This window comes from Alosa sapidissima, chromosome 21 (assembly GCF_018492685.1).
Source record: "Alosa sapidissima isolate fAloSap1 chromosome 21, fAloSap1.pri, whole genome shotgun sequence".
NCBI lineage: Eukaryota > Metazoa > Chordata > Actinopteri > Clupeiformes > Clupeidae > Alosa > Alosa sapidissima.
Window position 1 is genome coordinate 29524407 of NC_055977.1, and position 27904 is coordinate 29552310.

Below are 27904 nucleotides of genomic sequence, written 5' to 3' on the forward strand. Positions count from 1 at the left end.
ACAGTTGAAAATTAGCCTGCTGGCTAACACTGGCACATTTACAGAAATGTTGATCAATGTGCACTGTCCTTTAAAAAAATAAATGAAATGAAATGAACCTTTGCTTCTAACGTGATGACCTAATGTAGGCTAGAAAGCTGTGTAGCCTGACATGAGGATGTGCTCTGGAAGACATACACACTAAGTAAACAGCAAGTAATCAAACAAAACATCATTGTATGTCAATGTAATAATGGCAAGAAGACATAAATTAGACTGAAGTGTAAATACCTGAGCTCTAGTGATAGCAACTTAGCCTAATAGTGCAGGGGTATTGTGTTTTTGATTTTCCCTGTTTAGACTAGAACAATACCCGTACTTAGTTGAGCATAAAATATTGTTGCTAATATTATTATTTGTGGTTTAACGCTTAGGTTAGAAGATTATAGGTTCAACAAGCTAAATCTCTGGGTGGTGTGGTCAGTTTCTTATGAGTGTAGCTACACCAGGCACGTAACTAAAGCATTCCGTTCGCGTTATGTACTGCAACAATTAGCTTCCAATAGGCCTAATCAATGGAAGTAGCTACACCTGGCGTGTTAGTGGCCTGTAGGCTACGTTCGGGAAAATAGACCATTCCTCTAATGGATTTTACCAGAGCCCTTCCTATTAGGCATTCTCTGATTTTACACGTCGCGAACAGAACACTTCAGTTACGTGCCTGGTGTAGCTTCCTGTAATATAGGCTAGCCTAAGCCTAGCTTGTACCCTTTTCATGCATGCTAACGTGAAGAATATGAACATGCTATTTTGTAACAGACGTTAGGTGGAAAAGTTTGTTTGTACTTACAGCCTGTGAGCTGGTGGTCGATCGTCATGACGGTACAGAATCAGGTTTTCAGAACATCAATGCAAAACCACTTTCTACGGCAGTGAGTGTGGTTGAAATGATTGGAACACAGCACTAATGTTGCACTACTTCGGTGGTGGTGTTCCAACGATAAATCCAAACCATTTCTTCCTCAACTCATGTTTCTAAGGCAAGACATGCAACATTGATGTGTTATTGCCAAAACAATAAAACAGGCACGATTTTTTTTCCGCCATGTTGGCAACTTGCTGTTAGCTCCTACTAGCTGCAGAGAGACAATCCCCTAGCCGCAAAATCTTCCAGTCTTCCTGTAGGCGGTCACAAGCCAAGGTGGGCGAGGCCATGAATAGTCAGTTTCCCTTCGGCGTCATTGGGAAGGGCTCTTTCTGATTCGCTTGTTTTTCCGTGTATTTTCTTTCATTGGCTAATGCGGGCAATGGGGGTAGAAGATCATTTTCACGTGCAGCATGCATATGCAACTTGGAATGAGCTATAGTATTTCAAAAGTAACAAGTATTAAACGGTTTCTCAGTGAATGTGACCTTTAATTTGCTGCCGCTAGGGTGCGTCTAGATTTCTAGGCTAGATTAGCAGGTTTAAAACTAAAAAATCAGCCAAGTAAATATGATATTCAGAATCAGCACCCAAAATTAGGCAAAATACCCTCTTTACCAGTGTTTTCTCGCATTTGACCCCCAAGTGATAGTAGTCCCAGTCTTAATTATGCATTATATATATGATGATGTCATCTAAGTGTGAAAATGGATCGTGAAAATTTGAAGACAAAAAAATCTTGTTCCTTAGACTCTATAGTAGCAAAATATGCAAAACCCAAAAGCCCACCCTAGCCCCTTCCTAGAGCCGGCCCTGCCTTTCATTGAGTAGACAAAGATTTTACATTTAAGATCTCTAAGTTTCTGTGAGAAATATAAAAAATACATTGGCCCTTTTTAACTATCATCAAGATATATGAGGAAATCTGTATTTTTAAACTGACCGTCAATAATGAAAGGTCATTATGTCATTAGGGGGCAGTGGGGCCTGCCGGTAGGCTCAAATAGATGTGTGCAGAGACCACAGATCAAGTCAGACACCTCTCTGCGGCATTTTGAGGCCAAAATCAATCAATCGACTGACTTAGAACTGACTTACCACTCAACTTAGAAAACAGGGCAATAGTATGGAGTCAAAATAGGGTAATATTGTGAGCTTGTGAAAAGATTTTTACGACAATAGGCCTACTCAAGGCAGATGAAATGAAGACACAGGTATGCTGTGTGTCTGCAAGGTCTAAGAGTGGTTTCACTTGAGAAACATTTCAAAGTTAGTAAAAGAAAAGAAAGTGACTCATGCTTGATGGTAAGACAACATTCACTGAGCCAGCATCATCTATTTGTAGTTTGTGCAGTTTAAGCCCATGGGAGGTCGGGCCCTATAGAGACAATGCAGTCATTTAATTGCAATATCACTTCTTTCATTGAATGACTGGCAAATTCCAGTTGATTAGGAGAACACCTTCACTCTATAGATAATAAAAACCCAAAGGAGATGTTGTTGTTTTTTTGTCAAGGTGGGCGATAAATAATTTCTAAACCTGCTAAATCTTTTAAACCATGTGTGCGGCTAGATATTAGAGCCGATACTGTTGCTGTTGACAGTTACTTATCTCTTACACATATATAATCTTTGCAGCGCTACACAAACAGGTCGGCCGAGAACTGCACAGTGTTCAAATAAATAAATTATTTAGTTAACCAAATCAGGAGGGGATGTAACGTTATGCAATAAATAACTTTCCTTTTTAAAAAAATGTGTCGTATTATTTAACTCTACACTTCTACACGCTTAGAATTTGTGTCGATATTTTCTTTCAGGCATATCCAAAGCAATACACATTACGTATTCTAAACGAAGGACCTAGGACCTCAAGTTTTGAACGGTTTTGAAGTGAAAGCAAAAATCACGCTTTTACCACCTTACTTTTACATATTGGTTAATAGCTATCGCAAGTGTTTATTCTCCAAAAAGTTAGTCGCTTATAGAGGACTAGCTGAAAATGTTTGTGCCGATTGACGAAACACGGCCTTCCTTTAAAAGCTACACTTTGATACTGGTTTGTATATTTTATTTTGCTTTATCATTGCCACTTCCAGGTTGTCATGGGCAAAACTGACATCCAAGGCTTTGTGTCATGCATTGTTTTAAAATTGTTTTTGTTTGTTTGTTTAAACAGCCAGCGATATCAGTTGGAAATGTTGGGCAGCTTGCGGCAGACCTCATCATATCGACGCTACAGTTGCAAAAGATAGGTTATTTTCACACCGACGGCCTTATCCCGATGGTAGGGAACAACCCATACGCGACTTCGGCAGAAAACGCTAACGATTTGAGCACCAATGCAGAAGGTAGCATTTTCCTGAAAAAAAAAAAAAATGTAATTGCATTTGAAAGTGAGTGAAGAGCCTGGTGCTGTAATTTCTTCAATCTTTTCATATCATCACTGTTTTCTCTTCCTCCAGTATATTGTTCTAAAGATTTGAAACTCACCGTGCTGCAGATAAGGGCTCCCATCCTTCAGGTTCGCATGTCTACATTATTTTATATCAGTGTAATTCAGCTAATTTGTCTCAGTTCGGCCATTACACCTTCTCTGGTTGTTGTTTATCTTGTAGACAAAGATCAAGCAGTTTCGGAAAAGCATTGTTTCTTGGATAAAATCAAGTGGATTCAGCAAAACCGTTCTGCTGTCAAGTAGCCATGCATACCAAAGGGATGACCAACAGCTTGAGGGGTAAGTACATCTATCACAATTTAGTTATTAAATATCTAAAGACAGTTGCATCCCTTGCTTTTCATATTACTGAAACTGCATATCTAGATTCTACCCTTTGAAATTGGATTTGTGTGTTTGTCCTGTTAACATCATTTACATCATTAATATTGGCATCTCCGCATCTAATATTATGAGGTCTGAATTGGTGTTAGAGTGCTTTTAAGAAGCTAGCCACAATTTATTTTTTCAGTCAGTGCAACTTGACTCATATTCTTATTTAGGTTGCTTAAGCTGGATAGATTGTGGCTAATGATAACTGTGGAAACTCTTTGGATAGAGGATGTACACAGGACCAGATAACAACTGAAATGTCAACTTCAGCTGGAGCTTGTGTGACCTATAGAGTACACAGCTGGTCACTGGTTTGCATAATATGATGTATTAATGTTGTTAATGTGGTTCGGTTCGCATTTCCCTGCTTCTTCAGCACCCCTCTGCGATACCTGCTCAGTCCAGCACTACAGCAAGAGGCAGGGCCGAGGATTAAAGAGCTGGAGTGGAGGGAGATGGAGAAGGTGTGTGCCTTCCCAGGCATCAGTGACTCTGAACAGAGACTCTTCATCCCTGGAGGGGGCATCACCAAGGGTCTCTACACTGACTGGTAGGATCTGATTGCAGATCAGTTACTGTAGCAGAAACAAGTTCAACAAGTACTGAGAATCATTGTAGATGCAGATATCTAACGTGACAAAATATCCTTTGTAGAACTGAACTTTTGTTGGTTATTTTACTTTAGTGTATCTAGAATGGCATTTAGCAAATTTTAGTTTTTACAACATACTTAAATTCAAACCTAAATGGTCATGCGAAGGAGCAATACTCCAAATGTTTGTCTGAAATCTACTGTAAGCCCTTCATTCTTTTTTTAATCAGTATTATCTATATGGAGGAGCTATTTAATGATGGGAAAAGGCTAATACCATTATTACTGAATAATGAAATGCTCTACACTGGTTGGGAATAGGAAGTTTTGACATTGATGGACTTGAAATGTGAATGCTGTGCTACTGTCTCTCTGTATTTAGCTGCAATGAAGACATCCCCATGGCAGTGGTGTTGATGTTCTGCTCGGAGGGAGACAACATCCCTGATGCCTTTGCCTTGGGAAATTATCTAAACGACTGGCTCCACCTGCTCAGCAAATCTGTAAGTATTTCTGAACCAGATGCATTCAGTTAGTTCTGTAAGATGTCACTCGTCAGGACCAATGGGGGAACTGGGAGTGGTCGAAGGAAATCGTGAAGCTGTCCGCGCGCTGTTGGAAATAACAATTGATTATAGAACCCCTGTTAACCTAATGATTCTGACCCCGCTAGATATGGAGAAGTTTCAGTCAAAGTAATATTACTATCCATAGTAGGCCGATGTGGGCCTACCCACAATGCTGTTACAAGAATGCCTTCTAGCTATTTAATTAGACGCATCTTCCCCAAGAATAGTGTGCGAGGCCCTCCTCGGCCGATTAATTCGGGAGGCGCCTTCACTTGAGTAATGATCCTAGTGTGAAAGTCGGTCAGAGGCTATAGTGCTGGCCTGGACCACTATGCTCATCTGGACAGAACATCTTACCGAAGCTACAGAGGGTTCAGGGTGTGCTAAGGTTAGCTGTCTAATTCCAGACTACTAATAAAATCAGTGGCCCACCACAGTACAATACGATGGCCAGTTCTGCTGGTAGCATGCCTACACTTTCACTGATTTAGCCCCCACGGCGCCCCCCACCTCACTTAAATAGTTTACCCAGTTTGTGGTTGGTTACATTGAAATGGATCACATGATTGGAGGTCAGCTGACTTTGGGTCACATGAGAAGTACTTTGATGAGACTTGAGACCATTGTTGTAGTGAGAGTGCATTAATCAAGACATGACAATGTACACATTAATTACATTTCCTGCTTCCTAGTTAATTTCTCCTGTGAAAAAGGCAAAGGTTAGAGATATAATCAAAAGTTGTTGTAGCAGCAATATGTGACAATGGGCCCACCATGAGGTCATACCATCATGTGGTAGGGTAATTAATCAACAGTTCACATGATCAGGAGTTTGATCAGTATAGAAACATTAGGACTCCTTACAGTTCAGAGAGCAGAAGCGCTGGGAAACATATCACACAGTGTCCCCCATTACTGCGCTGCATAGACTGAAGCACTAAACATAACAGGACAATGTCATATACTAAATCAGCTTGTGGGATCAATTGGAACATTAACTGGGGTGTTAAATCTTCCAATGTCTCATTACTGCATGGTAGAATAAAGCGCTTCTTGACACTACATGAAAATATCATGAACATCATCAACTTGTCGACACATTGTCCACTGTTTAACCTTCTAATGCCAATGTTACTTTAGGTGTTTGAATAAATTTAATAGAAAACATTATAAGAATGTGACATATTACCAACCGTCATGTATGTCCAACCTCTTACGTGTATGTGTCACTTAATATTCATTTCTATACAAACCAAGATGGTGGATTCCTAAAGAAACGCAAGCACCCACACCATACGTTTATCTCAATTAGCTATGTACCAAAAATTACATTTTATCATGACTCGAAGAGCTGTAAACAGTGTTGTAAGTTGTACAAATCTGCTTGGAGCTCCAGTGGAATTTTGAATTGCTGACGAGAATTCTTGGGCTTACCGTTGATGTGCTGTGAGAAAGGTTGGGAATAAGCACCCACCAGCCCAGCACTAAACTCCGAGCGTGGTAAACAAAATTGGATATTTCAGGCAGTAAAAGCCCCGGTAAGAACCAAACTAGATTTTGTTCAAATCTACACTCCTGGCTACTGAAAAATGTAAGGTTAATTTAGCAAATGTTATTTTGAAGTATTAAAAAACGTTGTTTTAGAATTTTCGAACGAAATGGTTGGTAATTAGCACGTTTACGATACTTTCCTTAAACCAAATGTATGTATGGTGTAGTGTTGCTTCCCAACTCTAGGCATTACTTTAGTATTAATATCTAATATATTAGGAGAAAAGTGTCTTGTGTAATAATAACCAACAACAGAATTGGTGCTGGTGGATTGGAAGGGTGAAGTAGTATGATCTGTCTCTTCCAGGCCCAGGGCTCACCTCAGTGGAACATTCCCCCATCCTGGAAACTGCTGTTCGGCGGCGGCATTCCTCCTGCAATATTCTAAGTCTGAACTGGAAAAAGGACACCTCTGTACCTGATATGCAAAGATAGATATGCCCATCCCTCCCTTAGGTCTTGATCACTTCACCAGACCCTCATCCGGTCCTCTGGAAAAGCTGGAGGACCACAGTGTTTAGACATGAAGACATTCACAGTGAATTCCCTTTTCAATTTACCCAAGCCGTGGAACTGAGAAAGCCCTCAGAGTAACAGAAAGGGGGTGGGCGGAGCCTGGTGTTCTGTGTGGCTTTTGATTATTCTGGGAAACGTATCAGTTTCTTGAGCATTTCCCAGGTTTCTGGAAGACTGCCTACGCTAATCTGCAGACAGAGACCCTGCTGGCTGGATGCCCCATGGCTTTCCATCAGGGCTTGTTGTATTGTGTTGTAATATAAACCCATTCCTCACCTGTTGTAGCAAGCCCTCTGTAGAAAGAGTGGAGACAAATCACTGCTATGAATTGAATTGAGGTGAAGCTGGACATCTTATTGCATTGTCACTTTGCAGTGTGGCAGGAAGGTGTTCAGGAATATCAGTTTTGAAGAAAGGCACTAGTTATAGGGCACTGCAAATTGTCAGAAGTCAAAGTTGTGTAAAGAAACAAGAATGCTTAAGAAACAAGAACGCTTTGTGTTTCGAAACTAAAGGGTGTCAGTTTTATTTGTTGGTTATAGTCTCAAATAATGAAATGTTAAACTTCATTCAAATTTCATTCAAAGGGCAACTGATCATGGACACAATTTGTTTTTCAAGCAAATAACAATGTTTCCCCATTATTTTTGTACAATTTAAAATACTTAGTGTACTTTTAAAAGTGTAAAAACACAATGTACACAAATGAAAGCATTCCTGATGCAAGACTGGGTAATGTCTCATATGGGCTGAGTTTACAGACCCTGGACATGATAGGAAATTTCAAGTAATTTCTTATAAAAAATAGAACATTTCATCTTGCCTTTGAAAAGGCCGTCTAAAAATACAAGTACATATGTATATATATATTTATATATCAAAAGCATAAGGAGCTGTCAATACATTGGCCTAGTTCAGTTGTTTTGCTGTTTTTCTCTCCAATGTAACAAAAAAAGCAAGTTAAGAGAAAAAAAAGAAAAAAACTCAACTGAATGACATTGTAAAAACAACCCAAAGCAATCCAACTGTGATGACCGTGCTGGTGTGTTCATGTCCCAACGCTGCTGCTCCAAAGGTACGTCCACATTTCTGTTGTAAACAGTTCTTGTGGGGAGGCATGTGGATGGAGTTTGAGGTGCTGGAGAGGAGGAAGATGAAGACAAGGACTACAGATCCCTGCTGGTGTTGCCATGGAGTCAGGCATCACTGGTTCTTGCCCTGTCAGAAGCACACATACAGCTCTAAATTCAAACTGACTGAGTCATGGCATTTCTAAACAGTGATAAAGAAATAGGCCAAGAGGGTCCAAAGAATGTTAGTCGCAGAATGAGAATGGCCGTGACATTGAATGCAGCTCATTGAATGTATACAATTCCTAACTGCATGTTTTAGGTGTCTGCTCTGGATACATCACAAAAATCTAAACTTGCAGAAAAAAAAAAAATTGTACCATAAAATCCTTGATGTGCTGAATCAGATGCACTTAGCTGATCTGGAGCATTGAGCAACCTAAATGCATGCAGGGAAGGGGCCAAGAGCTGAACTGAAACATGGCCCTCTACATCATTAGCTGAATACCAGATACACACACACACACACAAGCATTAATGTGCTGCGTCTCAATCACAATCCTGGAAAGAGTCCCCTCAGCTGTTCTGAGGGGCGGCTCCGCATAGTTAGCAGCAACACCGGACATGGACCAGTTCTACACACAGTTGTGGTGAAACGACCATCACGCCAACAACTAATGGAAATCGCACCATCATCATAGTCCAGTGAGGACATGAAGAGCGCTCTCATTTCTTCAGTGTGCACCATAAGGGCAAGAGACAAATGCATCAGAGCAGGAAGGCCCCAATGACCAGTGCTAAACCTACAGCTATGACTTACACCAGTGACAGACCATCTCTAAATCCCTATTCTCCAGCAGAGAGGACGACCAAACATCTGAAGACAGAAAACACACACCATGCTGCCAACTAGGGGTGGAATGATTTTGAAACAGCTCTGAATTAAAATAATAAGGAAATATTCTAGGAGCAAAAACATATGTCGAAACTAATTAAACATGCTCTCACACTGTTGGAAGGTGTGAAGCTTATACAGGAAAGGCTGCAGGAAAAAAAAAAATAAAACAATTATAAAACACTCCTGCTTGAAATTGGTGAGTTGGAAATGCATGTAGGCTCAGTGAATGAGAAATGTACATTTAGTATCAATCTAGATCTCACTCTTACATGATCGGCAACAAGGTAGAGGACATCCCTTGGCTAGACTAGAACGTGGGGCCAAATAATGATGGAGATTACAGCAACAGTTTGGATTTTACATATTGTTCTAATTTAAATTTGCATCCAAATTAGAGATCTAAATTAAATGTTGAATTTGATTTGATAGGTTTATCTAAATTTTCCAAAGGTTTTTTAATGGCAGGATGACCATTATTGCATCTTCAAAACTTTCATTAGTTGTGTCCATCCAAAATTAAAGTTCCATTCACGGTGTTACTGCAAACTAAAAATAGGCACTGTCCACATAAAGAGTTGTGGGTTCAAAACTTGAGGTTCTCAGGGAATTTCTAACAGAAACATATAATCAGATATCAATGAATGCAAAAAAACTTGTTTTTGTTAACCTTATTGTCATTTGTAGAATAATAGGTATATGAACATTTTTGGTACACATTTTATGACGATTTTATAAAAATCAATTGGAATCAGGACCAAAGAGAGCTGGAAAGAATAGCTTCCGTATCATTACACCCCTACTGCCAACGCAACGTACAACAGCCCAAGGCCTAACACACACAGAAGCAACACATGGCCACGGCACGAGGAGAACACACAAACCACACGCCAACAACCTTTCGCTCACGTACAGCTCTGGGTGGCCCAGGCAAAAACTAGGGCCGATTGCTTCTCATAAATAATCTTCAAGACGCTACCGTTAAATGGCACCCAACAGGACCTCCCCCTGTCTCTTTGTGTCATGTACAGCAAATGCAGGCCAAACTGTTTGGAGGAACAACAAGGCAGAGGTTTGCAAGAGCCAGAATCTCAAGATCAAAGGCACATTGACGAAAGGAGCCTTGCCCTCAAAAATATCATCCACTTTCATAATACAGGATGCTGTTGAAAAATCTGCAATCTTAAAATTGATCTTGACATAAGACTTCTTAATCTGACAGCTGGTACAGCAGTTACAGTAAATGTGTCGTATGATGCTTTTCTTGAAAACAATTAAAATGTTCTAGATTCACAGTGATGTAATTTTGAAGGCACAATGCATTTCCTCAATTTCTTGTCCATTCAGGGTCTTGTTTCTTTTTCAGGCATCATATTTCCTTGCATAATGCAGAAAACACAAATGTACATGAAAAGAAAACACACAGAGATGTAAGATCCACAGATATATGGGAAATGCTATATTGCCATCAGAATTGCATCATTGTAGATGTTAAAGCATTTTTATTTTTTGGACAGGAAAAACAAAGACAATGAAAATGGAGTTTGTGAGTCACATTTAAGGATAGTCTTCACATAGAATAAAACTAAAACAAGATCAAAACAAACTCAAAATAAGATGCCCCCCAAGACAACAGCAGCATCACCTTTTCCTCTTCTTCTCTGAATCTCCTAGTCGGGGCTTTGTCTGCTTCTGCGGCGTCTTCTGCGTGGAGTTGGACAGCCTCTCGTCCCGGTGTCGCTTTCGCCCACTGGAACACAGCAAGCAAACCGGCTCCTCAGATGAGTCTACACATGCGGCCTAAAAGCTACAGTACCCAGGGCACCACGGTGCTTTTTGTCTTGCGCTCATAACAGAGGTCTATTCTAATCTGCTTCTTATAACATGTCCCTGTTTGCCTTCACACCATAGAACCAAATTACATAAACATGATTGTTGTGGTTTAATTTATTTGGTAGCTAAATGCCAAATCAAACGAAATCTCTGAAACACGTCTCTCTCGTTCCGGCCTCGTCTTTCACCTCCACGAAGTGGTTAGTGGTTATTGAAGTACAGGGCTCTACACTAACCATTTTTTCCAGGAGCACTTGTGCGCCCAAGTTAAAAAATTTAGGAGCACAGACAAAAATTTGGGCGCACAGTCAGTTCTGTACTTAACTTACACATAATCTAACATTACACTGCAGCTAACAGTTAAACATGCCAGTGCACCAATTGCGAATATTAAGAATAACTGACAACATTTAGGCTACAGGACACAGGATTTTAAAGATCAGTGCCTATTTTATTTTCAGTCTGTTCCATTTTCCTACATTTTGTTAATGTAAAATAATATAATACATTGCCATATTTGCATTTAGCCTGTATATCAAGTATCCTGCAAAATGTAGGCTAATTTATTTATGAATCCATCTGTAGCTAATCCAAATATACTTTTATTTTTTATTTGAAATATCTGCATTGATGGGGGCAGGAGGCAAACGTTAGACCTACTTTCGTTTTGCACTTCAGCTTGTATTCGGTGTAAACAAACAAGCATGCGTGGAAGCCTGGAGTTGTCAGTAGCGTTCTACCTTTGAATAAAATGGGAGTATTATGGGAGGCTACTTTTGTGCCTGTTCGCTACAGCTATATTTTGCATATTGCAGCCAATACGTCAACTGGGCTAAAAGGCATGTTAGGTTACCTTTTCTTCTCTCACTGTATTCTCAGAATCTCATCCTGTTCCTCCTATATCCGATGACTTCGGTGGATAGAAGAACTAATTTCTTCAATCTTTGCATCTTGGCTGGCTAGTCTAACTTTGCGCTTTTTCTGCGCGCTCTTGGATTTGATAGAAGCGACTACTAGCGAATCACAACGCGAAACTGCTAACGTTGATGGGAGGTGTAGTTTTTATGCTGCATTCGCGACGTGATTCTATGGTTTGCACCAGTAATGTTTCTCGATGTTGCGGTGTATTTTGTAGACAAACATTGACATGGTTAGAAGTCATTCGCACCAGTGCGCCTTAATATTTTTTTGCACTCGCACGCCATCATTTTTACTTGCATGTGCGAGTGAAATGGGCGCACTGTAGAGCCCTGAAGTACTTCAATAAGAGGTGACTACTTATTTCTGGAAGTCACAAGCCTATTCAGTCCATCCTATTCTCAAGGTGTCCCTGCTCCTCACTCTCTCACTCCCTCCTGTCTCATAAAGCTCACTCACTTTCCCAAGGCTCCATCGGATTCCTGTTCCTTGCTGGGAGAGTCCGTCCCCGACCGCTTGCCCGTCTCCCCATCGGCCCGCTCCTCCAGACGGGACAGCTGACAGCCGTTGGATTTGTCTGAAGGGGTGTTAGAGGCTTGTCCCGGAGGTGGGGAGTCAGATGTAGGCTCATGGTCCTCTCTGGAGAGCTCTTTCCACCGTTTCTACAAAGACATGAATGTGAATGCCATGATCACTTCTATCATTTGACCACAAGTGAAAACTGTCCATACATGACCATGATCATTTCTATCATTTGACCACATGTGAGTACTGACCATACATGACCACGATCACTTCTATCATATGACCACATGGGAGTGCTGAAGCTGAACTGAGCTGGAACTGCTGCTTGTGATGTTGGTGTACCTGCACTGACGAGTCTCCCATGATGCATTTGGCTCCCTCCTTTACAGCCATGTAGGAGAAGCGAAGCTGGTCGGCCGTCTGAATCAGGCCCATACGGTACCGTCTCATGTCCAGGAGAATTTTCTTGATGTCCACTGATGTGGAGTCCTTCCGCCTCTCCATCTGTGAGAGAGTTTCAGGTCAAAACAACATTAACAAAACTTTGGAGACTAAAGGAATGGCATTCCATCATGATATGCAGTGCCACATAAAACCTTCCAGGAGGATATACAGTATTACAAAAAACAAATGGTATTTTTTTGGCATGACTTACTCGTTGTGTGCTATTCATTCTTTATTTACCAATGACTATACTGTATTGTGTAATGGATTTCAATCACGGATTGTGCCTTTAATTATTATTGGATATGCATCCAAACTTAATCAACCTTTAGTTTTCCAATATAATGCTGATGTGGAATAATGCCATCATAAATGTGTGAGTGCTGACTAGAAAAAAAAAAAACGAATAATAATAATAATAAAAATATATAGCTTGCCCAGTGCCCCAGCTAATGGTTTGCCAGACATGGATTTAGCCGAGAAAAGTGAAGAAAGAAAAGAAAAAAATATTTCCCACTGAAAATAAAGCTTTTAGTCTGGACTAGGTGTAATCCATATCTGTGTTAAACAAATGCTGCGTAATTAAACTAATGAACAATGGGAAAGAAAAACATGCTAAAATGAATGAGGTTCATGTGCACATGTGTATATATGGCTGACAGATGTGGAGTTTCAGAAGAGTCACTTACAAGAACCAAGCAGGTGTCTACCAGGGAGAAGGTTCCAGATCGACCAATACCCGCACTACAGTGAACCACCGCAGGCCCATGGTCTGGCCCCAGAGAGCCTGACTCGCGCACCTTGAACAGGAAATTGAGGAAGGAAGCGGGAGAATCTGGGACACCAAAGTCTGGCCAGGTGGTGTAATGAAAGTGATAAAGCTGCCTCATCTCCCCCGTCTGCAGCAACACACAGGGCACAACACAAACGGTGCACAGTACAAGAATGAGGGAGTGAACAAAATGGTTACTGGAAAGTCTCAGAAAAGTGATTTTGCTCAAAGTTTGTCTACATAATGTTAAGGTCCAAAAACTGACACCTGTAAAATATTGTTGTTCAATTTCAATGTTTTCATATTTTTCCCACCCTCGATTCTTTTAGTTGTTGCACTCTCAAAAATGTCACACGGACTCACCTTTGTAACAAGTGCAGACATGATCAGACTTAAGAAATATTTGCTGTGACCTAAATCCGACACTGTTTGCTTCTACATATCTGTTAGTGCTGTTAGGGCTGTAGAGTGTTTGTAAGCTTGTTCTGCATTCCTTGTGATCATCTTTTGAGGGCATTTGTATAAATGGAGGTTTAGCAGAAACAACAAGTGTATACTGCACACCTGCCATCACGCTCATTTTACCTGGGTTTCTCCCGGATTTCAAGGTCATCTCCCAGGCCCCTCCCGTTTTGTTTTTGCTCCCGGAAATCTCCCGTAATTTGCATGACCAAACGTTATTTTAAAATCACGGATCCCTTCATTTTTACTGTTAGTCTGACATTCCCAAGGTTGCCAGATTGTGTATGAAATACACCCTACACATACACGATTAATTACTTTCAATTTAAACTCTTTTGTCCTAAACCTGGCAACCATAAAACCTGGCAACCCAAAACCCAAATATGGAAGCGGGTGCACACTGCGCAACCACTGAGTCTCGCAAGAAAGCGGACTAGTTGAATAGCCTACTCTAGAACTAGCTGTTGTCAAACTGTTAGAGAAGAAATTTTGTGATTAACACATCGCATAAACTGTTATTGAGTATTGTTGATACACAGTAGGTAACTTGTGTTCTCCGAACATAATCTGACAGCAGCTTTAACGTTTTGGAGGTAGGCTGCAGGCAGCAGGGGGATAATGTGTATCTCTTTCGGTAAGGTAAAAGCAAAGACCGAAATCAGCGTTGCATGGAGTGTATGAAACATGGTAAATAGGCAAACACTAATACTGTGCAAACACTGAGGCAACAGACAAAAATTCTTACAGTGATATTTTGCAACTCCAAAACTCTGGTGGTGTAGTAGGACTTGACATCTTCGGACACAAGCGTCACCTTGAAGAGTGTATCCCTAAAGGTCATGTCGTGCTTCTCCGGAGTGGGCCAGTACTGAGCACATTTCTCCTGTGAGGGTAGAGTGGAGAGAAGACATGAGGGAAGTCAAGACACACAGAGCCCATACAGTCTGGAGCTGCTGACATCCCACATGCTCTTACAAAACAGCTCACACAGCCAACACAGCTCATTCATTCACTCACTCTATCTGCCTCCTCAGCCAGCCACTACTATGAGAAGCTCTTCAGTAGAGTTTCTTATGACTGCTACCCTACAGAAAACCTCATGCGTCCCGTACAGTCAAAGACTTGCATTGTTATATTGAGTCAGCTGAAAAGCTGTGGTTGTGCTTATGAGAATGGGAGTGTTTACTTTCAAATAACTTCCTTATAAGCCAAAAAAATCCTTATAAGCCAAAAAAGGGGAAAATACATGATTAAGCGCAGTACTGTCTGCTATGGTAAGGGATGCATACACATGCATGTATCCAGGAATCCAACGTTCTAAGAACTAACAATGATGATTTGGAAAAGATAACTGCTTAATTCCACAAAGGTTTCTACTGCAACATATGTGTTAAGCTCACCTAGTTGAAAACGAAACATAGGTTTATGATTATCATTCATGTTCATAGAGGTAACATTCGTTTCACTTTCATAATAACCCAACGGTAACATGGGCGTAGATTTACGTGGGGTCCGAAGGACGTGTCCACACCAATATCAAATAATGACTGAAATGTCCCCACCAATATTCAGGTTGAAACGGGAAAAAAGCGCCTCATGCGGTACACAAAAGGTTAAATCATTTCCCACTTCAGTACCACCACCCAAAAGGCTTAGCTCCCTGTAGACTATAATGCTGTCGATTAGAAGTTTTTGGCACACTTGGCTGCAAAAATCTTAGCTCTATAATCTTTGCTTGGCTGTCGATTCGAGGATGTTGGGCATGAAAAGAAAGGTGGAGGACATCAGGAGTTATTTCAAGAAACAAAGTGTAGCCCTAAGTCATAACACTATGCACTAGTTATGAAACAAAGTGTAGCCCTAAGTCATAACATTATGCACTAGTTATGAAACAAAGTGTAGCCCTAAGTCATAACATTATGCACTAGTTATGAATGCCAGAAAATGTGTTTTTTGGTAGGCTACACATTTAGTTGACAGTGCTATATGTGTATAGCCTATTAAATGGACGTTGGAATCAACCAAATACCAGCTAGTTCAGCTATATTGCGCTAGCAGGTTTGTGTACTATGATAATGGTTACTAAGGAAAGGAAATGCATGCGTTTAACCAGCAATGCAATGTTTGCTAAAATGAATGAAAATGGCACGAGGATGTCAGTGAAAACAAATGCATTTATTTGGGCTTGACGTGCTGAAGATAGAACATGAATGCAAAACAGATGACAGAAAAAGCAACCCAGCCGCTCCCTTTATCAGACAGCGTTGGTGTGGCAGGGTCACAGCAGCAGGTGAACTTGAATAAGGACATGGTGTTTTTTTAGTGTTAGCTAGTTATAGGCTTGTTATAGACCTAGTGAATACTACTGGTCTTCTTCGAGATTTGAGTCGTGCTATGTCACTGCTCATGACATCAATATTTTATTTATAAAGTGACAGAGGAACCCCGGCCAGGTTGTTGCTCAGATAGGGGAGATTCAGGGCTACAGGTACATTTGACATGGTGTTTTGACTAAATGTTTTACTGCATATGCATCAGTAGGTAATGCATCATACAAAGTTAGTCAGGCACGCATAATATATTATTTTTTTTTGGGGGGGGGGGGGGGGGGGGGGTAGTGTCTCCACCAAAGCCTCAGACCAAACCTACGCCCTTGAACGGTAACATGAAGAATAAACAAGAAATGGCAACATGAAACCTGACTGGGCTGGGAAGAGATTTAAGTGTCATTTCTAACACACTTCCATCATCTATCCAAGTGTAGTTAGTTCACCATAGGAACATCATACAGGAGCTGCATCACAATTAGATCTGAGGAAGGATGTGTTCTACAGTAGCAACAGAGTGGGCTAAAGCGGAGAAGAAGTCGAGGATCTTTGGTAGCAATGGGCTGACTCTTAAGTGTTGTCAGGGTTAACAACAAAACATTCCAATCAGGAATGCCTACAAGTGACCAACAAACTGTTGTATCACTGCAGTAAAAAAGCAATACATCACTGCTGTTTAGCGGTTTATTGGATGAAACCAACAGCTTTGATTCAGCAGGACGACTTCTTAGTTCTAACCAAAGATTCTGGGAAAATAATATTTAGTTTCAGATGTGCTGACGATGCAAAAGTGAAACCAATGCAACTTTACTGATCGGCTCTTTGCTGTTAATAGTGTGAAACTAGCCTACAAACTGGTGTTGTGTAAAAGTATAGAATGCCCTTAACACACATTTAGAGATCTATACAATTGAAGAACTGGCATACAAGGCAACAGCAACACCACAAGGAACATACTGCACGTAATTACTTTCCCACATCCAAGCTGTGGTTATCAACCTAATGTCCAAAGCAACCTGTTAATCAAAGACTGGGAAGCCATACGGTGGACTATTTCAGTAAGTGACCGCTTTAATGAATTAATATGGTGGTGAATTGAACGTGTGACCTTATACTATAGGTGGGGGAATTCCCACTGTAGGCAATAAACAAACAAGCCTATTTCACATGACACGAAAATTAGCAACAATGCATAACTGGCTTCTAGCAGTCGAAAACGTGCGGCATGTTGTACCTTCACTCATTTGTGGTACAATATGCACTGCCAAAGAGGCCAATCAACAACCAAGCCAATCTAAAATGACAGCTTCTCAGTGCTACAAGTAGCCTGAATGCCTAACCAAAGAACCAACACAGCAGGAGGGAGGGGGGGCATAATAATATACCAATCATTTCACTGGGGTCATCAAGCAGGCACCTTCCTTCAGCAGTGTTTCATTGAATTAGGCCCACAATAACCCAGAGGGCTCAACAGTGGTTGAGAATGGGTCGGGCCACATTACAAATAGAGACATCAACAATGAATAGTAATTAGACGCACACAAAATAAAACCCCTGTATATTTAATTGACGGTCACTCCCTTTTGCATGTGAAGATACAACAACCGGCAACTGAAATGTTTTCTTCTCCTGAAGCACTTGAGCATATGATGGACAATCAAAGATGATAACTAAACAATACTAAATAATGTAATTGTGCACATTAATATCATAGTGTTACACAGAATTAGTTTTCACCCATTTCAAACTCACTGTAAGGTGTACATACTAGACTATGATAGCCACCTGGATTGCACAGGAGAATATAGTGTGCCTTTCTAGTGTTTACTTGTCTTTCTCTGTTAGCCTACCCTGCCGTGATAGACTTCTCATCATGAAGTACAGCATAATAGAAAGAGTGTACACACCGATCCCTTCTCAATGACACGGTTTAGCATGACGATGGCTTTGGTCTTCTGCTCCCAGATCATCAGCCAGAAGTGGCCACACGTGTCCCGCAGTGGACCCTGAGTGGTGAGTACATGGATACAAACACATACGCACAATCAAAATGTTGTTGTATGTTTCCAAGACATTTTCGAGAGTCATATAGTGTTATATTCAGATTGTGTAAATATGGTGGTGTTTGGTTAATCTGTGTCGTTAATCAGTTACCCAAATACATTAAAAGGCACATATTTTGGCCTTGCCATGACAACTGCCATTTTTTCTCCAACCCTGGCAGACACATGAATGCACTCACAAAAACAGACAGACAGGAAAACAGACCAACACATTGACACCAAAGGAAATGATAACTGTGTCTGAGCTGATGCCCTAGGTACACCTTACACAGTGCAATGTGCGCTACATTACAATGAACAGCACTGTCCTATATTAATTCTCTGTACAAAAGCAGTGGTAAGGAGCCCACATGCACTATAAATGGCCAAACATGCACAGTGCAGAATTCAACATCAGAAAAACATGTCTGTCTACCATGTACATGCATACCATACAGCTATTCTAATGCTGAGCCATTGCAGTGGTCAGTGTGGGAATGTCCCTGGCTACATGAAGGCCTCGTCACGGTCCTCCCACACTAACCAACATCTGACTTTCCAGTAGCATTTGACCCCAGGAACTGTGGGCCTTTTCTCAAAAGCAGAATCAAGACTTAAAGGGTATTTATTTGATAAGGTTAATCAACAACAACTCAAACAACTATTAATTTTACACGAACCAAAAACAAAAAAAAGGCTCAATATGATGAGCTCTTTAAGCATAGAGGTCAGTCAGCTCAAATGGTCATGCAGATCTCCCAATTAGACATGATAATAGTCTCAACTCACCTGAGTTAAGATGTAACTTCGTTGGGCTTCCTCCATCATCACTAAACTGGCATTAATGTAATCATTGTCTGTGTTTTCTAGTTTGACTCGACTGTGATCAACTAAAACAGTGAAGAATGAAAAGAAACAAGAAAACTATATTCAATCAGTGGTGGTTGTGACAGGATACAATACTTAAATAGTTCAAATAGACAAGGTGGTCATTGAAAAACCTCCTATCAAGTGACAATCAAATATTCTGTGTTTCAGAGTTTAAAAGGAGAACGGCTAATTTCAAACTTACATGGGCTGACATCTCTGTATCGATTGCGATTCCTGTTTTCTGGATATTTTGCCACTTTGTAAGGACATTCGTCGGACTGGTTGCGTATTTCCTAGAAATCATACAGCACACAAAAGCATACACGCGCGTTAAGATAACCAAAAGTCTAAGGTTAACTGTTATTTCTGGCAGGCATGGTTAAGCATTGACAGACCCGCAGTAGCATGTCTAAATAAACAACAAGCATGCGAGTTAACTCGCTAGCTACAACTTCCTGAAGATAGATCGACAAAACTCTACAAGAAAGTACAGCTTATATAGCCATAAATATAACGTTACAGCAATCCACTGACCATGCTGCGCGAGCAGACAAATTATCGCCACTACCAGAAACGTTAACGTTAGCGTGATCAACATACATGATCAGAAGGGCGAGAAAACGTTAACGCTAGTTGTTTCTTAAAATAGAAACGTACTGGAAGCATGACCAGCAAGACATACCTTACTCTGAGGCTAATTGTTTAACTGTAAGAAATAGCCAGCTAACGTTAACTCGAATGTCGTGATCATAAAATGGTTAGGATTTGTTATTTCAGTTCATACGAGGCGCAAGTTTTTCAGTGAGTTAACTTTAAAAGAAACTGAAGTTGACTTAAATTAGCTAGCGTGCTAACGTCAACTTAACATTAGCTGTCGCTAGGATAGTTCAGTTAAGGGAACGTCAAGTTCCCTTCTGTCACCAGCCTAGGCTCTTTTTGGAAGCCCTTGTAAACACCTGTGCAGGTTAATTGTTTATTAGCAACAGCAAGGTTTTACTGATTATTAGCGGCCCATCTTTATTTATTTACTAGCAAAAAAGACAACGTCGTTTAATGTTAATTCAATTATCCTCGGCTAGCAAGTCAAGAGTTGTTTAGCTAGGTAAGGATAGCTAACGTTGGTGATGGGGACATTTGCCGATTGCAAACTGCTTCATGTAAGGTGTTGGCATTCAACGCGTTTTTGATGTCATTTATTCACAGACATCATATATCAATAAACCGCAAATATTATAACGTTAGCCCTTCATTAATTATTACATTGATTTGTCTAAACATAGCTTGTCACGTAACCTACGCATTTCAATGAATAGTGTACCAAGTTAGCTAGCATTGATACCAGCTAGCTATGATGCTATCGATAGGAAGGTTTGTGACTAATATAAGCGTTTTCGATAACATATGGTTGCAAATTAGTGCGCAAAGTTAAATACGGGGACATTCGGAATGATATGTGTAAAGGGTCACAGTCAACGCCTTTCTGTTCTGCAGTCAAACAAACACAGAAGCTGCGAACTACACTGCTAGCCAGAGAGCTAACGTTAACTTGGATGGCCAGCTGGCTGCTATAATGCACAAAATGACATGAGCTTGCAGACTAGCTAGCTGCTAGCATGTTAGTATATGGCATAAACTTAACTTACAAGATATAGGTTCTGCCACCGGCCCTCAGAATCTATGTCCGCACAATTGTGGTCCATTTTACTATGGGTTATTCCAATATGTAAGAAGTAAAATCCAGCTAAACAGCTAATATAATTCTCTGTTTTCTGTCATTAGTCATACCCAGACATCCTCGAACTGTTGGTGAATTTAGCTACCTGGGACTAGTACTCGCCCTGCCTGCAGTTGACAGACATCTACTACTTTGCTAGCTTAGGAGGACTAGTAAACGCATGCGCATAAGAACAGTCCTTCATTTAAAAAACATGAGAGCAAAGATATTCAAAGTTGTACGAGATAATATATTACGTGTAGGCCCACAGATAAGGGAAAGCATTTCACAGGCAGCCAGGCCTAGTCTATTAGAATATTTTATTGTGTCCGTTTATGTGGTGATTCAAGTAGCCTATGCTTAAATCATTATTCAGTAGCCTAGTTTAAGCTGTGAATTTGACCCTTGGACATAAACATGAACACACCATTATACATTATTTTAAGGCAGTGAAGTGTGTGTGTGTGTGTGTGTGCTGACATACATTACTCACAAAAAGTTAGGGATATCTGGCTTTTGGGTGAAATTTTAAGTTTTCAGTACAGAAAGTACTGAAACATTGAACTGTTGGACATGCACATTCAAAAGTTTAGAAAAGGTCACATTAAGTTCATCTGTAAAGGTTATAGTGGATTTTAGGTTCATCCTGAAATTTCACCCGGAAGCCAAATATCCCTGGCTTTTTGTGAGTAGTGTAGCCTATGTTTGTGTGGATGTGTGTGAGGTAGAGATACAGCAAATAGAGAGACTAATAAAATGAAAGAGCCCAGAGGTGAGAAATCCTCTTGACTTATTTCACCAAGGAGGCCACTGAGAAAGGAATCTCACAGAGCAGGTTCATGGAAATGTATTGACTGCATATCTCTGTATGTCTGCATTTTCAGTGCTTTTCAGAAACAAAACCAAAATCATTGGTCTTGTGCTGATGAAGTAGGATTTCATCTGGCTGCTTTCTATGTAGGCCTATCTAAATGTATCTCTATCTCTATGTAGGCCTATCTCTATGTCCTCACGCGGGGTGTAGCATTCATTAAGTCATGATATGAACTAATGAAACTTGATAGATTTCCTGTGAGAATAAGACCTCCATTGGTGTGAGTGACCACATGCACACTCCCCATGAGGCTGAGAAATACTATGGGAATTCTTTTAGTCATGGGGCCCAGCTGATCCAAGTCACATGCTTGCTCACAGACAGAGTGAGACAGAGAAAGGGATACTGAGAAAATAGAACGAGGAAAGGAACTAAAAGAGAGTAGAGAGAACAGGAACTAAAGCATGGGGAAGAAACTTAAGAGTGCTCAAGTGAGGCGTCTTATGTAGTTCTCAACAGGAAGTAAACTGCCAAGAGAGAATGCAGTCTGTGTGTGCCTGAATAAATAGAACGGTATCAAATGAATAGATATTTTTAAGGATTACCAAGTTATTTCATCTCTATAATTCAAGAAGTTGAAGTCCTTTTAGAGGGCGGAGGAAGAAAAAGAAACTGTCAGACAAGTGGAAGGGAGGAGACTAAGCTGTCATCACAGTGACATACTGCTTTTTCACCTCGCCAATAAAATGTCCTCAGCTCATTTGCAGGCAAGCAGTAAGTGTGTTTGTGTCTCTCTGTGTGTGTGCACTTGCCTAAGTGTGTAAGTTTGACAGAACACAGGGACAGACTGGAAACTAAAGGTATATACTGTATTCTCTCAGATGGGATATGTAATTGCAGCATCTCTTCATTATTTTCTTCAGAATGTCAAGCTTTTGGACCAGAATATGTGTATCGTTGTGAATACTGCGCATGTGATGGCTTCTGCTGTGGAACTATCGGCTCATCTGCATAAGTATGTGTTCTATTTAGTTCATTTCTATCCATCTGAGTTTAATTATGTGTAGGGTAGAATCTAAAACACAGGAGTCTTTGGGGAAAGATAACCTTTTTTAGAAACTTATTTCCTGTTTACATTTCTTTTGATATAGAAATTAGAAACTCAAATACAGGGTTGTGCAAGACTATAACCAAAAAATAGCTAAGCCTACTGTAATAGCATTGCCACTTGTGCCAAACGCTAGTCTTTAATAAGCACTTCATTAACACTGACTGTGGAAGTGAAAAAGCTCACTTGAGAAAGGGAAGTACTGTGAGCCGTGATGTTTTTCTTTTCATGAATGTCAACTACGTTGGTGCTTGGAATTAAACTGCATTCTGATCCTATCAAGCACTGCTTAATTTGTTTCACATGACATCCTACTTCTTCTTCCAGGTAGATGATTTCTAGATGAAGCACACCTATGGAAAAAGTCAATGTGCTTTTTCGTTCTTCTCCAGAGACCATAACATGCAGTAAATATGGAAGACAGACTCAAACTGACACAAGATCATTCAGCTGGTGCTGCCAATGATACAGAATCGCACCTTCAGGCCGCTAGATCACCAGCAGGGAACAGTACAGCACCTAAATGGACTAATGGTATGAAGTTGGTATCTTACACTTCACATCTGGCTGGCTCACTGCTTTGATGTGTGAAACTTGTGCCTCGCCTTATCAGGACATGTCATATGTTGAACATTAACTGTCTGATTATCACGCCACAAAATGTGTGAGATTTCTTGTAGATGCTACTGACCTTTCATCTTTCATTTGGCTTTGGCATCTTCTTAAATTTCTCTCCTGTCATTTTCTTATTTTTCATGCTTCTCTCTCTTATATAGCACTTCAGAGGTCCAGTTAAATAAATATGAATGATAGAAATTATGTATTTCTTTATTCATTTATATGTTTATAGGCCAGCGTGTGTTGGCTGTTCCCAGTTCCTCTGTGTTCAGCCCAAGGTTTGACCTTCCACTCTGTCGAGGTGTACTGGAGCAAGAGGGCTTTAAGGTTATTGTAAATCCCATTCAAGTCAACTCTCTCTCTCTCTTTCTCTCTCATTTCCCTCTTATTTCCCTCCCCTATTTGCTTAAAGATGAAAAATCTGATACAAAACAAGTTGATAAAAACAAACAGTTCCTTTGTCAGTTGTGTAGAAATACCACTTCCTTGAATGAAATCTTTGTTTCAAAATCTTCCGAGTTCATGCTGTGTCATGAGTAATGTATCCTTATCATGAAAAACAGTCAAAATACTTGAAGATATTGCATTAATGCAATTCTGAGTGTATGCAGATAATGTTCAGTGTATACTAATAGATTATTAAGTTGTATTTATGCCTTGTTTGTGCTTGCCCATGGGACACTGTTTGACTAGACAAATCCTCTTTTGATTTCTTTACAGATCCCTACACAAGACTTTGAGGCACCTCTTCAGATAGCTCTGGGCACTCCATTTGTTCGCAGATTCCTCTTTTTCAACTCCAACCTCTTCAACTTCATCCTAGGCCCAGTAATAACACACACGCACATATTAATTCTTTATTTAAATCCACAAATCATATTACAATAGACAGGATTCAAATATTTCAAGAGATAAGATAGGGCTTTGTCACTCAATGATATTCAGGGGTACAAAAAACATCTCCTGCGCCATACTGCAAGGCTGCCTATAGCTGCAGATATGGAGCAAAACTTTGCTAGCTGTTTTATTTTTCTGCTGGAGAGCCCTGCCAGCCTTAACCCACTGAAAACAAGATTGTGGACATGCCCCAAGCTGCCAAAGATCAACACCACTAGCTTGCACTGATAGCCTAGGTCACATACACACACACACACACACATATATATATATATATATATATATATATCTCACTTAAAATGTATTATTCCAGATTTTGCATAGGTCCACCTCTTCCAATTTTCATATCTTTCTCTTTCTTTTGTTACTGAACAACTGCGGGCCGGATCCTAATTGCTGACAGAAAAGCAAAAGTGGCAGGTGATTCCTGTAAAGCTCTCCTTTGTGTCTCCCTGCCAGGTGCTGTATGTAGTGCTGTGGTGTGCTTTCTACTCTACTGTGCATCTTTACCTGGTGGAGGCCACCACAGATTTTTGGGTTCTTTGCCTCTGTGTCAGCCTGGCGTCCATCATCTTCACCACAGCCATTCTCCTTATTCTCCACCACAGCAGCAAAGAGGTACATCAGTGTAAATACATGACCTGTAGACTAGATTTCTGCTGTTGAGCTGAAAAGTTCAAGTGAGGGTACTAGATGGGGACAGCCAATCGTGGTAATGGTTGTAGAAACGCTTACATTTACATTATCATTTAGCAGACAGTTTTCATCCAAAGTAACTTACAACTATATTACAAGGGACTACATTGTCCCCAGAGCAACTGCCTTGCTCAAGGGCACAGCGGTGAAAGCCAGGAATTGAACCCACAATTTTTTTAGGCTACTGCATGCTAGCCCAACTCCTTAACCACTATGCTAGCACTGCTGAGCTAGCCACAGCTTATAGTGGGTCCAATTGTGAGTAGAGCAATGAAGCAGACATAGATGGCCAGAGGAGAGGACCTGATGATGCCAATGAAGATGATGATGACATGATTCAACATTGTGCTAGTCTATACAAATGAAATTGAATTTATTTAATTGCCATTGATATATATTTTGGATATGTATATATGTATATGCTTTTATTTGTAAATGCTATTAGTTGATATCACTAATAAGCTGCAGTGGGTCTAATGAGTCCCGCATGTCTAACAAAGCCCAAATGTCCACACAAACAGTACACATTCAACTCTTGACCCAAAATGGCTCTCGACAGATCAACATCAACACAGACATCCGGCTGATCCAGGTGAATGAAAGGCTGATTAGACACTCTCTGCTGATAGGGGTGGCAGACTGGGTACATCACTGTACAGGGACACTGCAGGTAATGGTCTTTTTGCACTATGTTGATTTATTTAATAGCCCCCTGGAAAAGACAGTTGCTAACACTGCCTGCAGGCATACCTGTGCTAGATTGTCAACCATGTACTGGATTGGAATGGGAAAACTATCAGGGAAATCTGTCTGGATCCACCTAGACGCTACATTTCCTATCGTATGATCTTCAAAGCTCCAGCCCTGTTGTTTAAAAAGAATTCAAGTGAACACCAGTGACCTCTTTTTCAGCTATTTTCACTTCTAAGAGCTTGCATACGTTAGCGTTTTTAACCACCACTGAATGTATTCACTTCAAGTTATTCATTTTATTTTCTGTACATTCATAATTGTTTTTTCATATTACAGTTCAATTGCACAGTACATTTTACACATACAAATAGTGTTAATGTGTTAACTAGGCCTACAAGAAAAAAAAAACTAATAGGAAATGCGTCCACTGCTAAGGCAGAAAAGCTTTTCTAAACAAACCCTTTTTCTGTTCTCAGTCTGACATGAAGGTTTATGCTATTTTGTGTCATTTGCAGGAACTTTAACAAGATCTCAGTCTATGGTGGTTTACAAGGGATTTGTGTTGCAAATGTTACCTGTTGGTGCCTGTCCCTATACTCCCCTCACTGCATTTCTATCCTGTCGGTCTGTCTCAGCTCTTCTGTGTCTACTGGGATTTGACACCGTGCTTGGCCGGCCTCACTCAAGCCCTTGAGGATACGAGTTTTGTCAGGAATGAGCTGCAGGTATATGTATTGATTTGTGTTGTATACTACAGTAGTATTGATCTGTATAAACTTCCACATCATTTGGCAGCCTTACTCTTTGTTGAAAAGGCATCAATGCAAAGATGATCAAACCCCTAAAATAGACATTATGAATTATGAGGAATCCTCAGCCTTGTTAACAAACTAAGCTTTATTAAAGTTGAGGAATACAGTTTCAGTCTAGTATTCCCAGTAAATTATTGTATGATATTTTAATCAATCAAACTAATAAATAGCAGAATTAAATTAACAAATTAGCTGGGGTACAAGCTCATGGTAACAGCCCTTTCCAAAATGTATGCATTTCAACCACTTTCAGAAAAAGCTAAAGAAAAGAATGTCTAAGCTGACATTGGTAATAGAGGTCATGCACTATGACCCTGATGCAATATCACTGGACCGTGATGTTCCTGAAGAGGAGCGTCCATTGTTGGAAGAGAATGAAGACGGAAATGCCAGTACCCTCTCTAATCAGCGGGAGGAGACAAAACTCACAAAAAACCTCAGTCTTGTGCCAGACCCTATCTTACCGGCACAGGTATGTAAAATAGGCTGTTGACAAGCTATTGGAAAATTAGTAAAATACAGTTTAAGTCTAGTATGCCATTGAAACATAATGCTAGCACAGCTTACACTAAACATTTTAATACTTTTAAATGGAAATGGGAATTGAAATGGTTGCCAAATGTAACTGTGTGTTGAAAAGTTATTTGCAGATGCAATGTCCATAATGTCCTAACACAAGTTATTATCATGTGTAGTATTTTACTATTGACTCATTCACCTCTTGGAAAAAACTCATTGTTCTTTTTCTACAGGCTATAGCCCGGCAGCTCTTACTGACCTATAGTTCCGTGTACATCAGACTGTTGGTATCTCACAGACTCCCCAGTGCCCCACAAGGACTAATTAATGGGAGAAGATCTCACTGTACGACTGCTGCTCTGTGTCTTTGCCAGTACGTTAATCTGAAAGTCTTACATTAGAAGGGCATTTCAGTCTCATTCATGCACATATTCTATATGTTCCAATAGTGCTTTATTGACTGACAGATAAATAGAGTTCATATTTATTTGTAGCAGGCCAGCATCAGTTGCGGTCAGTGATCCACTATGTAGTGTTAGACTAGGCATGAATGTCTCATAAAGTTTTAGAAATTATTTTACTTGACAATGTCAAGGTACTGATGAGTATAATGTGATGAATGTGATTTAATGTCATGATTAAAGTTCAACTTTTCTTTAAAAATATATACTTTGTCAGTTGCTTGTATGCCAAAGATGCATGGATTTATGTGAATGAGAAAAAATGTCAGTTTTTAGCTGACAGAAATAAATGTGAAATGACTTCTTGTGTGCTGTATTATTAGTCATCAGAGGTAAGCAAACAATTAAGGCTGCTGAATGACTTTGGCATGCTTTGCATGATTGGTTTGGCATTAAAGACTGTTAATCATCCTACACTGAGTAATGGAGGGGGTTGGCGCGTAGAAACACGG

The 27904-nt window shown here is 40.2% G+C and overlaps 3 protein-coding genes across 14 annotated transcripts; 2 read left to right on the forward strand and 1 right to left on the reverse strand.

Annotated features, from left to right (window-relative positions):
* Positions 1-2769: 2769 nt before the first annotated feature.
* psmg2 (proteasome (prosome, macropain) assembly chaperone 2) lies at positions 2770-7476 on the forward strand. The gene is made up of 7 exons (XM_042077312.1): positions 2770-2963; positions 3084-3255; positions 3370-3428; positions 3523-3641; positions 4111-4284; positions 4709-4829; positions 6754-7476. The coding sequence occupies exons 1-7, from the start codon at positions 2907-2909 to the stop codon at positions 6832-6834; spliced, it is 783 nt and encodes a 260-aa protein (XP_041933246.1). The 5' UTR covers positions 2770-2906; the 3' UTR covers positions 6835-7476.
* On the reverse strand, positions 7458-21006 carry ptpn2b (protein tyrosine phosphatase non-receptor type 2b). 4 transcript variants are annotated; one of them, XR_006026218.1, is made up of 11 exons: positions 20764-21006; positions 19323-19413; positions 19040-19140; positions 18116-18214; positions 14627-14764; positions 13337-13546; positions 12546-12707; positions 12138-12340; positions 10573-10677; positions 9841-9973; positions 7458-8180 (listed from the first exon to the last, which is right to left on the reverse strand). XR_006026218.1 is itself a non-coding variant. In XM_042077299.1 (11 exons), the coding sequence occupies exons 1-10, from the start codon at positions 20818-20820 to the stop codon at positions 9949-9951; spliced, it is 1191 nt and encodes a 396-aa protein (XP_041933233.1). In that variant the 5' UTR covers positions 20821-21006; the 3' UTR covers positions 7458-8180; positions 9907-9948. The 4 variants fall into 4 exon arrangements, 2 of the variants coding, with proteins under 2 accessions (XP_041933233.1, XP_041933234.1); XR_006026219.1 differs by lacking the exon at positions 20764-21006 and adding an exon at positions 19803-19821; XM_042077299.1 differs by having other exon boundaries at positions 9907-9973.
* On the forward strand, positions 19714-27757 carry LOC121696016 (transmembrane protein 268). Of its 9 annotated transcripts, none has more exons than XM_042077309.1 (10): positions 19714-19828; positions 22572-22663; positions 23084-23290; positions 23607-23701; positions 24095-24202; positions 24731-24889; positions 25527-25637; positions 26296-26385; positions 26726-26944; positions 27225-27757. In XM_042077309.1, exons 3-10 carry the CDS (start codon positions 23170-23172, stop codon positions 27390-27392), a joined length of 1071 nt encoding a protein of 356 aa, XP_041933243.1. In that variant the 5' UTR covers positions 19714-19828; positions 22572-22663; positions 23084-23169; the 3' UTR covers positions 27393-27757. The 9 variants fall into 9 exon arrangements, with proteins under 9 accessions (XP_041933243.1, XP_041933239.1, XP_041933245.1 ...); XM_042077305.1 differs by having other exon boundaries at positions 19715-19828; positions 23149-23290; XM_042077306.1 differs by lacking the exon at positions 19714-19828 and adding an exon at positions 22220-22422.
* The last annotated feature ends 147 nt before the right edge of the window (positions 27758-27904 follow it).